This window comes from Perissodus microlepis, chromosome 1, assembly GCF_051167445.1.
Source record: "Perissodus microlepis isolate ML-2025 ecotype Zambia chromosome 1, ASM5116744v1, whole genome shotgun sequence".
Classification (NCBI taxonomy): Eukaryota; Metazoa; Chordata; class Actinopteri; order Cichliformes; family Cichlidae; genus Perissodus; species Perissodus microlepis.
The window spans coordinates 32,307,020-32,323,401 of record NC_140461.1 but is presented as its reverse complement, the minus strand read 5'-3'; the positions used below and the strand labels follow the sequence as shown (position 1 = coordinate 32,323,401).

Below are 16,382 nucleotides of genomic sequence, written 5' to 3'. Positions count from 1 at the left end.
AAGCAATCTAGGCCTGTAATGGAAAACTCAAATAGCAAATCTGTGGGTATAAGCATGTCTTGAGAAGTCACGAGTCAGCAACAGGCTCAGTTAAGCAATGAGATAGTTTAGCAGGAGGTCAAGAGACTTACAATTAAAGGAGGGCACTTTCTTTCTTGGAGCTCTGGGTCAGTCTATTTGTCGTTGTGGTGGGTTCTCATAATGAAATGTAGAGGAGGCAATTAAGGGAAGAGCTGGAGAGGTGGAAAAGTGGAAAAAAAAGAGGAATTTATTGAATGTTTTAAAAAAAAAAGGAAGCGGGGGGAAGAAAGATTATGGAAAGAGGTGAAGTGTTGGTGAGATACTTTGTATAAGCCAGCAGTGAGATTACAGTTTTAGAGGCTTGAGAACTGAACCTTCAAACAGTAAATATAAGGTTTTGGTGTCAGAAGGGAGGAAAGGGGAATCACTTTCTACAACCACAATCTAAGGAGGTGGCACAGGGTACAGTACAATTCTACTGCTCTTCTTTGTCTTCTATATGGTGCCATTCCATTGAAATGGGATGTTCCCTGCTGTTTGTTGAACAAGAGCGACACATTGCTATTCTTTTCTCAATCTTATTCGGAAATGGAAAACCATCAGTACCATACATTATATGCATGGTGCATGTAGAAAAACAACAAGAGCTGTAAACAACTGGCTTCTCATCTCAAAGAACGCCTCCACACCACAAGATCTATCAGGGCAAATGAAAAAAAAAAAGGCCTAGAGCAGACCTTCCCAAAATGTGGGGCCCGCCCCCCAAGGGGGCGCAGAGCCATGGCAGGGGGGGGCGCGGTATGAAAAGGAAAAAACAAAACGCTTGGACATTGCTAGCACGGGGCGCCCACAGAAACGCAAAGCAGGAGAGGAAGCATCGCTGAATATGTTTCCAAACCAACTTCATTCTAAGCCAAAGACTAGAAAATATGATGAAGCATATCTTCCCTTTGGTTTCACCTGCACAAGTGCCGAGGTAGGTCGCCCTGCAGAATTGATTTTCCCTTCGTTGGGAGCAGTGCTGGGGTCTTCAAATCACGGACAAACAGTATCCCACATTCTTGATTTTTAGTTCACACTTCTTATAATGACTAACTACTCCTGACATTTTGGAGATGTTTGCTCTTTATACAGTAAAGTTACAGCAGGATACAAATAATATCAGGCGGATCCTGCCACGATTTGTTCCCCCGGTTCAAATCACGGACAAACAGGATCCCACAGCTGTTTATGTTTTTAAACCCATTTTGCACAGAGAGGCATTTTTTGAAAAATGTATTGATATCAATGTTGAATATTATTACACAGGAAAAAAAACAACTACACGTAAAATAATCACACCGTGACGCCTCTGCCTTTGTAAATGGAGGGACAGTAACTGCATGTAAAACCTGCAGATAGTCAGATTAACAGACATTTTTCTTGTAAAACAAAGGGGGGCCCAGCAAAAAAAGTTTGGGAACCACTGGCCTAGAGCAAGATGTACCTCCAAAGAAAAGTATACAGCCAAGTCCTTACTGTCTTTTAGCACTCCAGTATACCGAAGATGAAACCACACCCACCTGTCACTGAAAAGCTGCTGTGTTCTTAATTATACATAACATTAAGCCTCAATATAATTAAAAGGGGTGAATTGTGTAAATGTTCACTTTCCATACAGCTTCCATGAATAGGCAAATAATTAGCTGTAGAGACTGTAACAGTTTTTTTTTAATAATAGGCTATAAACATGTGCTCTAAAAGTGGCTGTTCTAACACGTACTTTATGGTAATTGAGTCACATTTAGTGCCTCAAGTAGTCACTTGATGAAGTGTAGTTTTCAGCAATTGCATAGCAACTTAATTTTTCAGCCTCAGAGGTTTCTCATTTTATTATACTGCATTTTTTTTAAATGGGAATCACTGACAGGTATTGCTTTAATTTTGGGGGCTGGTACTGTGTTTCACTCAAGACAGCAAAGTCTTACACTAATCTTATTCTTGTTATAATATCGGTTTATTACAGTATATTTAACTTTATCAGTCCTGCTTAAAGGCTTTTTTTTTAAAAAAAAAAGTCCAATAGGTTTTTTTCATATTTTCATTCAGCTGTTGGACTGGATTCCACGCATTTACTCATTAACACAGTATTACCAGTAAGCATGAGCAAAAGTTCTGGATTAAAAGTTTTAGTGTTGGCTTAATTCATCCAGCTATTTCTTGACAGGAATTAAAATACTGGAGGCAACTTGAAACCGAGGCTTGTGTTTTGGAAAGAAAACTACTGCCTTCAGTCATACAGCACGCCCACTCCCAGTGAAGCCCCCTCATCTTTGGAAGTCATTAGTTCGACAGGCAGGCAGCATTATGCTGATGGCGGTGAAATGATAATTAGAGTTGGAGATAGATTGAGTCAATATAAGTGTAATTAATTTTTAAGTGTGAGGTTTATTAGTACAGAGGCGATCAGGCCACTAATGAGGGCCTGATAGAACTTCTTAAATAGTGCAACCAGATTAATAGCTCTAATAGCTTCTGGCAGTAGAATCTACTTTCATTTATTTGCTGCATTTGTTTGTATATTTAGGCCAACACTGGGTTGATCATTTGTGCTGACAAATGAGCTTTCTGTGTATTCATAAACCAAATGGAGACAAGCTGCTGCACAGATTACACACAGATATTACACTCACATACCCTATGTCTGTGACTTTAAATAGATTTTTTTTTCTGCCCATTAAGGCTCATCTTTTTAATCGTGTCATTAATTAAGCTTAGAAATACTTAATGAACTTGCTCAATTAAGTCTGCCCTCTTTTTTGGTTTAATCCTCGCTTTAAGCACTGACTGACTGTCCTCTCTCCCTGCACCCACCCTTTACATCTGTTTTGTGGAGGATATTTCTCTGCCAGCGCTCCTCAGACATCCTCTTCTCCTTTGTGTTGGTGCTTCACAGTGTGTACACTCGTTGAACAAAATACAGCCATTTCCGCTGCTAGCCTGCTTCTAGGAAAAGGCTGTAAGAATGTTGGGATCACATGCGCTCACATGAGAGATTTCCAAATCACTGCCAAATGAGGAGCAGTTACTTTATCTTAGATTCTTCCTTGCGGACATGGTTTGCAGACCGATGACCTCTAGTGTTAGTGAAAAAATGATTCTCTTTTAAACTGTGTGATAGTGTTATACTAATATCAATCAGGAATTTACCCTGATATATACCAAGAACTAATTAGGCCAAGAATTAATTAGGCCAAGAATTAATTTTCAATCCACTGATCACTGTTTACAAATGCTGGTGGTTTATTATTTAAAAAAAAAATCTAATAAAAGGCTAAAACATCTGATGATAGCTGTGATTGCATTCCAGCAAATAGCATCCTGGACCAAACTCAATTCATTTGAACTGAATCAGCTACACCAGATGAACACCAATGAATTCTCACATTGCCTCGCCACGTAACCCCAGACCACAGTAGGCCATCTCATCAGTACTGACCTTTCATGGAAAACAACGCCATATTATCAGTATAGGCCAGTAAGAACTGTAAAATCTAATAAGCTACCAGTATCTAAAACAAATGCAACCTCACTACATTAGAAGAACTAACAACAGTTTACTTCAGATAGCTAAATCAGGCAACCTGTTCATTGTGAGTGCCAGTAAGCAGTACTAAATGAATTAGTTCAACTGGCGTTTATGGCATAATTAACAAATTCATTTAGTATGACTCGCTCTGAAAAATCAAGTCATTCAAAGTGCTGTGACCTCACAATGAACAAGCTGCCTAAACTGACGCAAACTTAAATGACGTCTGTCAAGGAGGTTGTGTTTTTGTAGTCTTTGCGTGTCACTGGTCTATCTGTAAATGCAATAGCTCAAAAAGTTTTAAAGGAAATTCTGATGAAACTTTGTAGGGGTGTAGAGTGGGGTCATATTAGTAAATCTATTAAAATTTGACTTGCATCCATCAAGGTCTTCAGGGTCAACTTAAAAAGCCTTATAACTTGTATGTGTTGCCAACATATAGAAAGAACCAATGTAAAGATTTTAAATATGATGTCAAATTTGACCTCTGACCTTTCCTTCAAGGTAAATACATGATCTGAAGGCCAACAATAATATAATAATAATCTTATATATAATCTTCTTTGGTTTTGATAACATATAGGCATATAGGGAATGATTTATGGGGATAATAAATGTCACGTTACTTTGGACCTCTATGTCTTGTCCAAGGTCAAACGAGGTTAAAATTCTCATAAAATGTCTTTTATCTTTAAAACTATACTTAAATTCCTACTGCCTTTGTTTTATGATACTGATATATGGGGATTATAAACATAGCATTATAGTTTGCTGCCAAATATCATGTCATGTTTAGCCTCTGACTTCACTTTCCTATTTCACGTCTGCTTTTCTTTCAAGTTGACCCCAAAATGTGTTATACATCTAAAGAAGGCACTGGCAAATGATCAGAGTTTTCATGTAAGCACTTGTGTTATATTCTTGCTTGGCACTGTGGTGAAAAATTTATCATAATGACCAAGCACAAAAAAAAAAAGAAGTGAGGCAGAAATTCAGTACGTGCTAGGATTTTATCACATTTCTTTCAAGTAGGGAACAACAGCAGCTCAGGTGGTGCTGCAGGTTGTCCTTGACACAGATCTCATCCTGATGTGCAGGTCAGCTCCTTGCACAGTTGCCGTGTGTGTGAGTGGTTGAACCTGTAAAGTGTTCCTGCTGTTATGTGGATAGATGTGCTAACGTGAAATCGGCCCCATTTGCTAGTCGCACATGATAAGAACACATATTTGCCTTGCTGCATTTTGTCCCTTTGCTGTCCAATAGTCAGTAAAAGTGCATGCATCCACTGAAGGATACAGTAGAATTTTTAGTGCCATCTGGTTACTGGTTCTTTAAACGTGTTTCACTTTCCTCAGTCACTAACTTGGTCTGATTTTCTGAACTGTACAGTAAATGTGCTGTAAAGCTTAAAAAGCAAAAGACAGTCATTTATCCGTTGCTTGTAACAAATTGCAAAAAAATGCAACTTTCTCCTTAAAAAGGCAACACAATGTTCAGCCATCCTCCCAGAAATTTGATTGTTTTACAGCTTTATAAATTAGCTGCCTTTTACATGACCACTTGAAAGAACACTTTTCTATCAGATATAAATCGGAGGCAAGGTTACAGTTTTGATCTGTCTTTTTTTGTCTTTTTTATAATGAACACACACTTCAGCATAAAAACCACCATTTCTAAGCCCGTGTGAATGGTGAGCGTGAGTAGTCCCTCCCAGAACTGTTAACGCATCTTGTAAAAATAGTCAGGGGAGCTTTTTGTAGCGTGTAATGCTTTTACAACATCACAAACCGCAGGATTTCAAAGGCTTTTCTGTGGCTGTGCTATTCGGGCCATTGAGGGGGAAAAACACAAAAAACTAAACTAATACATTTTTGGTTTCTCTTTCTAGCCTTCTGTGAGGAGGGATGCCGAAGCGGCGGGACCTGTGTGTCTCCCAACACGTGTGTCTGTCCCTCGGGATTCACGGGACACCGCTGTGAGACAGGTAAGACCTGAGGACATCACCTGACCCCTCACCTCTCATCTGTCCAGTTTGTTCAGCTGTCTGTCCCAATTAAAATCCGACACAAGCATCACATTGTTTTTATTGACTTTCAGGAATGACATCGGCAGGATGGTCATTAGATGTTTTCTTTTCCTACTTCACTCTATACACACACACACACACACACACACACACACACACACACACACACACACACACACACACACACACACTTTCATGCTCTGGCTTTAAAGTGTTGTTTAAATTGGACACTGCAGAGATTGAAGCTCCCAAGAGAGTCATAGAAAGAGTCAGCTAATTGTTCCCTACCCTCCTCCTCTCCTTCCTTCCTCCCTCTTCCTTTCTCCCTCTCCTTTTTCACTCTCCCCATCATTTCCCCCAGTTGTCCTTCCTCCTTTCTTTTCTTTCTTTTCATTTTCTCTTCCTTTGTCTTCTAACTTCTCTCGTTTCTCCTTCCCTATGTCTTTTTCCAGTTTTATAAGCTACTTCTCTTTACCTCTTTTTCTTCCTTTCATCCTCTGCCCTCCTTCCCTGACCTCTTCTTGGCTCTCCTCTGCTTGCTCATTTTCTCCTTTCCTCCTTCACCCTTGTCCTTGTCTTTCTTTTTACCCCCTCTTCCATTTTCTCCTCAGATTCTGTTCTTGCTTTCCCCTTGTTCTTTTTATTCCTATTAGCTTCTGAGCACAACTTACTCCTTCACCTCTCTTATCCATCTATCTCTACTTACACAACCTCTGTCTTCCTCTCGCTCCTGTCCCATCCTCCCCTATGCCATTAAACCTCCCGTCTCTGTGGTCTAATTTCGCTGAAGTGATCAACCTGCTCACATGGAGCACAGGAGTCACGGGTCAGCTATTTGTAGCATGTTGCCATGGTTTCTCTTTAGATAGGTCAGACAAAACCTTCATATTTTTACAAATTGAATACATCATTCGTGCTGCTGTCAGTCAGCCTCCTAATATGTAAGTGTAATGCAGAGGAAGATTCTCTTTGCTGTTTTATTTTGTGTGTGTCTTATCTTCATCACGAATTTTAGACCAGCACCAGTGTCTTGAAATTAAATCCTCACTGTGCATATTGAACTGATCAGACTTAATTAGGCTGTATAGCACATCTTCATTAGGAAGGAAAAATGTATGGGCATGATAATTTAACTCATTCCAAGTCTAATCTCAGAAAGCAGCCTAACTCTGCAGGCTCCAAACTGTGGTCAGCTACTCACGAGGATAACCAATCAGTGTTGGGGAGTAACGGAATACATGTACCGCCGTTATGTATTTAAAATACAAAATATGAGTAACTGTATTCCGTTACAGTTACCGTTTAAAAAGGTGGTATTTAGAATACAGTTACTTTGTTGAAATAAATGGATTACACGGCGGTACTTCCCTGTTTCATATTGTGGCGGGTCAGGACTGTTTGGGTTTTGTTTGACAGCTATGATGTTCTGTTGTTCCAGGCGGCAGCGTTACGGTTGCCATGGTTACAGGGTGACGCTCTCTCTCTCTCTGTGTTTCCTGGGTGAGAGAGCGCCTTTTTGTTGTTGTTGTGCTAAGCTAACAGGCAGAATGCTACAAGCATAGCTCTAAAGAATGTAGCATCATAGGCAGTGTAGTCCGTGCTGCAGGGAGAATGGACTGCCATACCCGTTATGTGTCTGTGAGCGAGGGAGGGAGAAAAAGGAAAAGTACGAGTTGTCATCGAGCAAAAACGGGAGCTGGAAGCATGTAAATATAATAATAACCACTGCAGCCAAGAAGAGTGCCTGACGAGCCCAGTTGTAAGTAAGCTATTAAGACTCGACTGTACGCTGTGTTCGTGTTTTCCTCCGAAACAATAAGTTCCGTTGGAGCAGCCTTTCAACGCCTCTCTCTGTCTCTAGCAAGAAAAGTTGACCCAGACAACAAAGTAAAGCTATTTTTTGGCTACGAGCCTGACACGAACCCACCGTATTAGTCAGAGGTCCCTTTACTACGGTTCGGAGCCGCGAACCTTCAGTAACAGTAATAAATCACAGCAATAGTACATTCACGTAGTTGTAAACAGCATGATAATATATTAAGTAATCCAAAGTATTCAGAATACGTTACTCTCATCGAGTAACGTAACGGAATACGTTACAGAATACATTTTGGGGCATGTATTCTGTAATCTGTAATGGAATACATTTTAAAAGTAACCTTCCCAACACTGTAACCAATCAATTAAAAATAAAAGTTTCAAGACCAGACAAGAAAGAAAGGTATCGTGCTTGAAATCGTCAAAGACAGAGACACTATTGGTTTGATTTCAAATGTTCATTTTATCTATTGAAAAAAGGCTTAATTTGTTTCCTGCACTGGGTCTCCCCTGGTGACGACCGGTCTGCTGTTTCCAGCTTAAAAATCGATCCCATGTTCTTTTAGGACACGTCTCTCCCTGCGACGCTCTGATCCAGAGTATACCCTTACTGTTTGGTCACAACATCATTCTCAGATACTCCCTGAAGATTGTGAATCAAATGAAAAAAAAACAAAAACATACACTTTATGAGCCAAATGTCTCAGTACACACCTGTGTAGCATCCAATCATTTGTTCAAACAAGAGGAGGCAAGACGTGTTTCCGGGTTTAGAGAGAAAGGGGACTGTGCTGTGTCATACATCTATACGCTGTACCACAGCTTACAGTCTGGACCTCATTAAACATGTAAGGCAGGCTTAAATTTCTACATGCAGGATCAGATACTCGGGTTGCAAACACACCGGAAGGTAAGTTACACAAAAGAGAGACATCACTGCGTGACACAGACTGATCCTCCACTTTTTTCTCTCAAATTCATAACAATCATGAATCTACTAAAAGAATAACTTCCTACTTCATCTCTATGACTTCACCACAGATCTGAAAAGGAATGTAAACTGAAATTCAAATAATATTGCCTGCAACATGTTTTTTATCAGCTCTGATTTCGATGTTACATAAAATTACTGAAATATAAATTTCCACATTTAATCCATCGTCTGCTATAAGAGTACAGAATGGCTTTAAGAGCATATGGAAGTAGCTGGGCACACATTCGATGATATGCAGAAATGGACAGCTGGTTAATGGGATGAAAGGTCTTGCAGGTCCGAAATGCCGAAACATGATTTATTTTCACTACATTTTAGTGTATTGACCATGAATAATTTTGTCTCTATAATACTGAACTTTACTCAGTTTCTCTTTGGACAGTGTTTTTAATTTAGTTTCATTCATCAGTGGTATGAAGAAAACAGTTTGATTGTTAATGTATATCATGATGAATTGTTTGAAACAATTTTTCTATGTAGAGTCATTTAAATGTTCTATTGGAGGTGCACATGAGAAGGCTTTTCTGTTGGGTCTAAACTCAGACCCCGCTGTATCCAGGACTTATTCCCGTGAAAGAAAAACAAGGCAACAGCGATCGATCGTTTCACTTGCCAGGGAGGCCTTGCAAAAATCATATGTCACTACAATCTAACTGTATACAGACATAAGCATTCAAACACATCAGTTGACTTTATTGTTTGTCCATGTGGCTCTCAGCTAACTTCAAAGCTGTAGCCTGGTCAACACCCTTCTTTATGACTCCTACCAACCCCCCATATCTTCTCACTGTAGGCATCCTGTGCGGGTTAGAGTGAATTATCTGCATTCTCCTGTCCTGTTGTCACCACAGAAAACGATTTGTAAAGGAAATTGGATCAAGCTGTTTTGATCTTCTTGGCTCAAAACCTCAAGTGTTCATGATGTAAATGTAGACAAAAGGCTTCTCTGTTTACATCCTTCTTGCAGAAGACAAAAGAATAGGTGATGTTGCACAAATTCCATGGTAAATCTCCAACTTGGACTAAACCATTGCCCTTCATATACATAGGTAACTGGCCTGTTTCCAGTTCGTTTAGCTGTTCAATGTCCTGCAGCGAGTTAGATACTTGGAGTCAGGCTAGCAGGTCTGTCTTACCAGAGCAGTTCACCTTCCCAGCTACTGGTGAATCAACCTTCCATTCAGGTTCAGAGGAGTTGAAAAGTTGGCATGTTCCAAGTACGTTTACTCCTGGATGTGTTGCTAAGGGAACCAAACAAACTGTCTCGCTCTCAGTGATGCTATATGGCCGCAGTCCAGAAGAATGTGTAGCCAGTGGCATCACAAGCATAACCATTGGTCTCATTGTTTATGTGAGCGGTTGTGTTCATAAACTGCCACCAGTACAGTGGACTGTACTGTGGAGTGGAGTATCTGCACATGGCCATAAACAACCAGAAGAGTCTGTTCAGTGACAGGTTGCTTCTCCCAAAGACAAGAACCAATAGACTTAAAAACTCCTTTGTCCCACATGCCATCAGACTGTTTAACTCCTCTCTGGAGGGGAGAGGGAGGGGAAACAGCAGGACAAAGGAGGGGGGAACAACTAAGCTGTAGTGCCTCTTCACTTCACTGTGCAATTACCTTTTGTGCAATACTTTTTGTTAATAGTCAACGGTGCAATAGACTTCAATACTTGAAATGTGCAATTCACTTGTATTTTTATCTTTATTCCTATTTATTCTATTTATCCCCTTTGTATATTTTATTTATATATGTGTGTATATATATATATATATATATATATATATATATATATATATATATATATAATATTCTGTAACTCTGTAACTTTGGTCGGTGCTGTGCTTTTGGAAACCGAATTTCCCAGAGGAACCCACCCGAGGGATTAATAAAGTTTTATCTTATCTTCTTATCAGTAGTTGTTGAAATCCCATGCGGGTACTGGGTGTGGTTTGCTCTGTTCCAGTGCGCTCCCTGTCATCCCACTCTGGGTCCACAGGCTCAAGAAGGTGCACAGCACATTCCCAGCCATTCTGATGAGTACCTGTGGCTCAGTTGGTTTCTTCACCGGATTGAGACGAGGGGCCCTGGAGGCTTTCCCCCCCTTTGTACCCGGTCTTCCTGCCACTTACTCCGAGCTGGCCTGGATGTGTGTCACCTTCTTGCAGTGCGCTTGATGTATCCAAGTGTTTCTTTCAGCAATCTTCACTGCTGTGGTTGTCGTCAGCAGCACCCGATAGGGACCTTCCCACCGTGGACTGGACCAGCACTTCCTCTCCATGGCCTTATCAACATCCAATCTCCAGACTTCAGACTCTGCTCCTGCGGAGAAACAGAATCGTCTGGCAGATCATTTGTTCTCAAGACTTCTTTACTTTTAAACATTTTAAAGCATCTAATCTGCTAATATGCTCTCTCTTCTGCTCTTCTATCATCACTACAGAAGATTAGAACTCTAAATGCTCTAACATATATAATCTCAAAGAGTCAGACCATTCTCTGTTGGAGGAATCCTCATGTACATCTTAACAAATTCTATACAGTCTAACCATGTCCTGCGTCTCCCTAAGTCTTAACTTTACTGTTCCATTAGTTCTCTCTACCTGCAAAAATTTTTTTTTAAAGGTATTTATCTCCGTGAATCGCTACCTTATCGTGGTGGAGGGGTTTGTGTGTCCCTGGGATCCCAGGGGCTATGTTGTCTGGGGGCTTTTGCCCCCTGGTAGGGTCTCCCATGGCAAATTGGTCCTGGGTGAGGGACCAGACAAAGAGCGATTCAGAAGACCCTTATGAAGAGAACATCGAGGGAACAGTTTACCCTGCCCGGGATAGGGTTACCGGGGCCCTGCCCTGGAGCCAGGCCCGGGGAGGGTGCCCGAGGGCGAGCGTCTGGTGGCCGGGCCTTAGTCCATGGGGCCCGGCCGGGCACAGCCCGAAGAGGAGACATGGGCCCATCCTCCCGCAGGCCCACCACCCGCAGGAGGCACCATAGCGGTCGGGTGCATTTTTTGCCGGGTGGCGGCCAGGAGCGGAGGCCCTGGCAAACTGATCCCCGGCTGCCAAGACTAGCAATAGGGACATGGAATGTCACCTCTCTGGTGGGGAAGGAGCCTGAGTTAGTGCGTGAGGTTGAGAGGTACCGGCTAGATATAGTCGGGCTCACCTCTACCCATGGCTTGAGCTCTGGAACCAGTCTCCTGGAGAGGGGCTGGACTCTGTCTCAGTCTGGAGTTGCCCCTGGTGAGAGGCGGCAGGCTGGGGTGGGTATTCTAATATCCCCTCGGCTTGCTGCCGGTACGTTGGGGTTTTTCCCGGTGGATGAGAGGGTTTGTTCCCTGCGCCTTAGGGTCGGGGAACAGGTCCTGACTGTCATCTGCGCTTATGCGCCGAATGGCAGTTCAGAGTACCCAGCCTTCTTAGAGTCCCTGGGGGGTGCTGGAAGGTGCTCCACCTGGAGACTCTGTTGTCCTGCTGGGAGACTTCAATGCTCACGTGGGTAACGACAGCGAGACCTGGAGGGGCGTGATTGGGAGGAACGGCCTCCCTGATCTGAACCCGAGCGGTGTTTTGTTATTGGACTTCTGTGCAAATCACAGTTTGGCCATAACGAACACCTTGTTCGAACATAAGAGTGTCCATAAGTGCACGTGGCACTAGGACGCTCTAGGCCGTAGGTCGATGATCGATTTTGTAATCGTATCACCAGACCTGTGACCATATGTTCTGGACACTCGGGTAAAGAGAGGGGCTGAGCTGTCAACTGATCACCACCTGGTGGTGAGTTGGATCAGGTGGCGGGGGAGGACGCTGGACAGACCCGGTGCACCTAAACGCGTAGTGAGGGTGTGCTGGGAACGTCTAGCAGAGGCCCCAGTCCGGGAGATCTTCAACGCACACCTCCGGCAGAGCTTCAACAGCATTCCGAGGGAGACTGGGGACATTGAGTCCGAATGGACCATGTTCAGCATCTCCATTGCCGAAGATGCTGCATTGAGCTGCGGCCGCAAGGTGGTTGGTGCCTGCCGTGGTGGTAATCCCCGAACCAAATGGTGGACACCAGGGGTGAAGGGAGCCACCAGGCTAAAGAAGGAGGCCTATCGGGCTTGGTTAGCCTGTGGGACTCCGGAGGCAGCCGACAGGTATCGACAGGCCAAGCGGAATGCGGCTCGGGCAGTGGCTGAAGCAAAAACTCGGGTGTGGGAGGAGTTCGGAGAGGCCATGGAAAAAGACTTTCGGACTGCCTCGAAGAGATTCTGGCAAACCGTCAGGCGTCTCAGGAGGGGAAAGCGGTGCTCTACCTGCACTGTGTATAGTGCTGGCGGAGCGCTGCTGACGTCGACTGAGAAAATTGTCAGGCGGTGGAAGGAATACTTTGAGGACCTCCTTAATCCCACTGACACGTCTTCCGAGGAGGAAGCAGAGTCTGGGGATGAGGGGAATGACCCGCCAATTTCCGGGGACGAGGTCACTGAGGCAGTTAAACAACTCCTTGGTGGCAGAGCCCCTGGTGTTGATGAGGTCCGCCCCGAGTTCCTGAAGGCTCTGGACGTTGTAGGGCTGTCCTGGTTGACACGCCTCTACAATGTTGCGTGGAGATCAGGGGCAGTACCCCTGGACTGGCAGACCGGGGTGGTGGTCCCCATCTTTAAAAAGGGAGACGGAGGGTGTGTTCCAACTACAGGGGGATCACACTCCTCAGCCTCCCTGGGAAAGTCTATGCCAGGGTGCTGGAAAGGAGAGTTCGTCCGCTAGTCAAACCTCGGATACAGGAGGAACAATGCGGTTTTCGTCCTGGTCGCGGAACACTGGACCAGCTCTTTATCCTCTCAAGGATACTTGAGGGTGCATGGGAGTTTGCCCAACCAGTCTACATGTGTTTTGTGGACTTGGAGAAGGCATTCGACTGTGTCCCTCGGGGTGTCCTGTGGGAGGTGTTGCGGGAGTATGGGGTGTCTGGCCCATTGCTACGGGCCATTCGATCCCTATACAACCGTTGCAAGAGCTTGGTTCGCATTGCCAGCAATAAGTCGGACTCGTTCCCGGTGGGTGATGGGCTCCGCCAGGGCTGCCCTTTGTCACCGGTTCTGTTCATAATTTTTATGGACAGGATTTCTAGGCGCAGCCAAGTGGTGGAAAGCTTTCACTTTGGTGGCCTCAGAATCTCATCTCTGCTTTTTGCGGATGATGTGGTTCTGTTGGCTTCATCGGGTGAGGGCCTCCAGCTTGCACTGGAACAGTTCGCAGCCGAGTGTGAAGCAGCGGGAATGAGGATCAGCACCTCCAAATCTGAGGCCATGGTTCTCAGCCGGAAAAGGGTGGAGTGCCCACTCCGGGTCGGGGATGAGTTCCTGCCCCAAGTGGAGGAGTTCAAGTATCTCGGGGTCTTGTTCGCGAGTGATGGGAGAAGGGAGCCGGAGATCGACAGACGGATTGGGGCTGCAGCTGCAGTAATGCGGACGCTGCACCGGTCCGTCGTGGTGAAGAGGGAGCTGAGTGTAAAAGCGAAGCTCTCCATTTACCGGTCGATCTACGTCCCTACCCTCACCTATGGCCACGAGCTGTGGGTAGTGACCGAAAGAACGAGATCGCGGATACAAGCGGCGGAAATGAGCTTCCTCCGAAGGGTGGCTGGCCTCTCCCTTAGAGATAGGGTGAGAAGTTCGGCCATCCAGGAGGGGCTCAGAGTAGAGCCGCTGCTGCTCCACATCGAAAGGAGCCAGCTGAGGTGGTTCGGGCATCTGACAAGGATGCCTCCTGGGCGCCTCCTAGGTGAGGTGTTCCGGGCATGTCCCACCGGGAGGAGGCCCCGGGGCAGACCCAGGACACGCTGGAGAGATTATATCTCTCGGCTGGCCTGGGAACGCCTTGGTGTTCCCCCGGATAAGCTGGAGGAGGTGGCTGGGGAGAGGGAGGTCTGGGCCTCTCTGCTTAGGCTGCTGACCCCGCGACCCGGCCTCGGATAAAGCGGATGAAGATGGATGGATGGATGGTATTTAATCCTAGAGTATAAACTACTTCTGCCATCATCTTCTCCCTCCTGTTGAGACATGGCAAAATAGCAGCAGTCTTATACAAATTCTTAGGCAGTATTGGTTCATCACACAGATAATAAACACCATCCTGCAAGCTCGCTCCTTCTGTAAGTCACAACTGTTTTCCTGCAGTAGGTGAGTGGGCCTGCATGTCTGCCAATACATCTCATATAACGTCTGCTGGTGTTGCACTGTTAAAATGTTAACACCATGTTCACCTAAAGCTGCCTCTTTTGCGATCTTATCTGCAAAAGCATTCCCTAATGCAACTGGATCTTTCCCTCACATGTGTGCTGCACATTTACAAATGGCAATTCTACTGGGTAATAACACTGCCTCCAGCAGATTTTGCAAGAGTTTGGCGTGTTCTACAGGTTTCCCTGTAGAGGTTGTCACACCTCATCCACTGCACTACAAAGAAATGTAATGTAGCAAATGCACACTGGCTATCAGTGTATATTGTCTCTCTGCAGCTTTACACGCTTCCGTTAAAGCTAGCATCTCTGCTCCTCAAGCAAATATGAAACTTGCTAGTTGTCCTGCACAGATAACTTTCTCACTATCTTCTACAGTAAAACCTGTTTTAGTCTGTCCCTGTGCTGTTGTAAAACTCAAACCATCAAGAAACCAAACCTTTCCCTCAATGAGTGGCACATCTGTTAAGTCATCCCTCGGTTTACACTCCTTCTCCACGTGCTCTCTACACTCATGAGAAGTGCCCTCTTCTTTCGTTGGCAAAAAGGGTTGACAAATTCAGAATTGTGCACCACTTTATGGTAATATGTGTGGTTGTGAGAGTAACACTAACATTAAAGACAAGTGTCTTGTAGGTGACAGAAATGCAAGTTTAGTCTGCAGTAGTAAACATCTACCTCGTGTGGAACTAACAATGTCAAAAAGTTGAAATAAACTATTTCCTGAAACATTGTACAGCTTAAGCTGCTGCACATACTGATCTCACGCATGGAGGTAAAACACAAGCAACTAGAGCCAATCTTTTAGGATAGTAAGTTACAGGCTTCACTTGTGGAAAAAGTGCTGTTAGTTATTTCACAGTCACCTGGCATTTGTGCTGTTCACAGAACCACAAGTCCATCGCTGGACCTCCTCTGCGCTGTCACTTTTGGAGCTTGGCACGCTCCCTCAGGTTCTCATGTTCCAACGCTGCTGAAGATTTTTAAGGCAGAGCACGTCGTACACCTTAGCTGTCTTCCTCAACGTCAACATCGAAACTTTTTCATTGTATTCAAGATTTTGCTGTGCAAAGTCTCCTCGTGACAATCTTTTGGAAGCCCAGTAGCACAGCTCTCTGTGCGATGTCTTCTGTGCTGAAGGTGATCTCTGATCCTCCTGAAGACTCTCTCCAGGCCTCAGCTTCCATCTTGTGGACGATCCCCTCAGCCACTCCTTCTCATCATGGCACCTCATGACATCTACAAATTAAAAAAATGACACTCTTCTCGCCACACGGCTTTCACCATGTGTCAACTCCCCAATGAGACATGTACAAGAATGTTGCACAGTCTCCCTAAAACAATCTCCAGGGTTTGTCCCTTGGAGCAGCTTCACTCCAACCTGTAACCCTGTGTAAAAACATTAGTGAGCAGTTAAATGTTTAGCTTGTTTAACTCCCAGCTCCTGTATCCTAGAAGACAAAGTGTTGAAGTTAAAACAACTTCACATTTGCAACCAATTGCAGCTCATAAGTGTAATAAAGTATTCAGCATCACAGAGACAAGTATCATTGCAGGTTTATTCTAAACTCATTAAACTCCTACTTTTTTCCATAATTTGCTCCAAATCATTTAACATCTCAACGTCATTCCACATTGTAATCAGTGATTTTACTTAAGTTTGTCACTCACCATGAGCCCAATAGTGGTCAGATAATGAGCCCCATGTAACTATTTTGTAACCACTG

At 44.2% G+C, this 16,382-nt stretch overlaps 1 protein-coding gene across 1 annotated transcript in view; it reads left to right on the top strand.

Moving 5' to 3' along the window:
• The window catches only part of LOC146394112 (protein kinase C-binding protein NELL1-like), a 292,613-nt gene that overhangs the window by 237,391 nt on the left and 38,840 nt on the right, over positions 1 to 16,382 (top strand). The window contains exon 15 of the mRNA XM_084952387.1: positions 5,478 to 5,573. Within this exon, the coding sequence (XP_084808513.1) occupies positions 5,478 to 5,573 (96 nt within the window). The remainder of the gene's footprint in view (positions 1 to 5,477; positions 5,574 to 16,382) is intronic.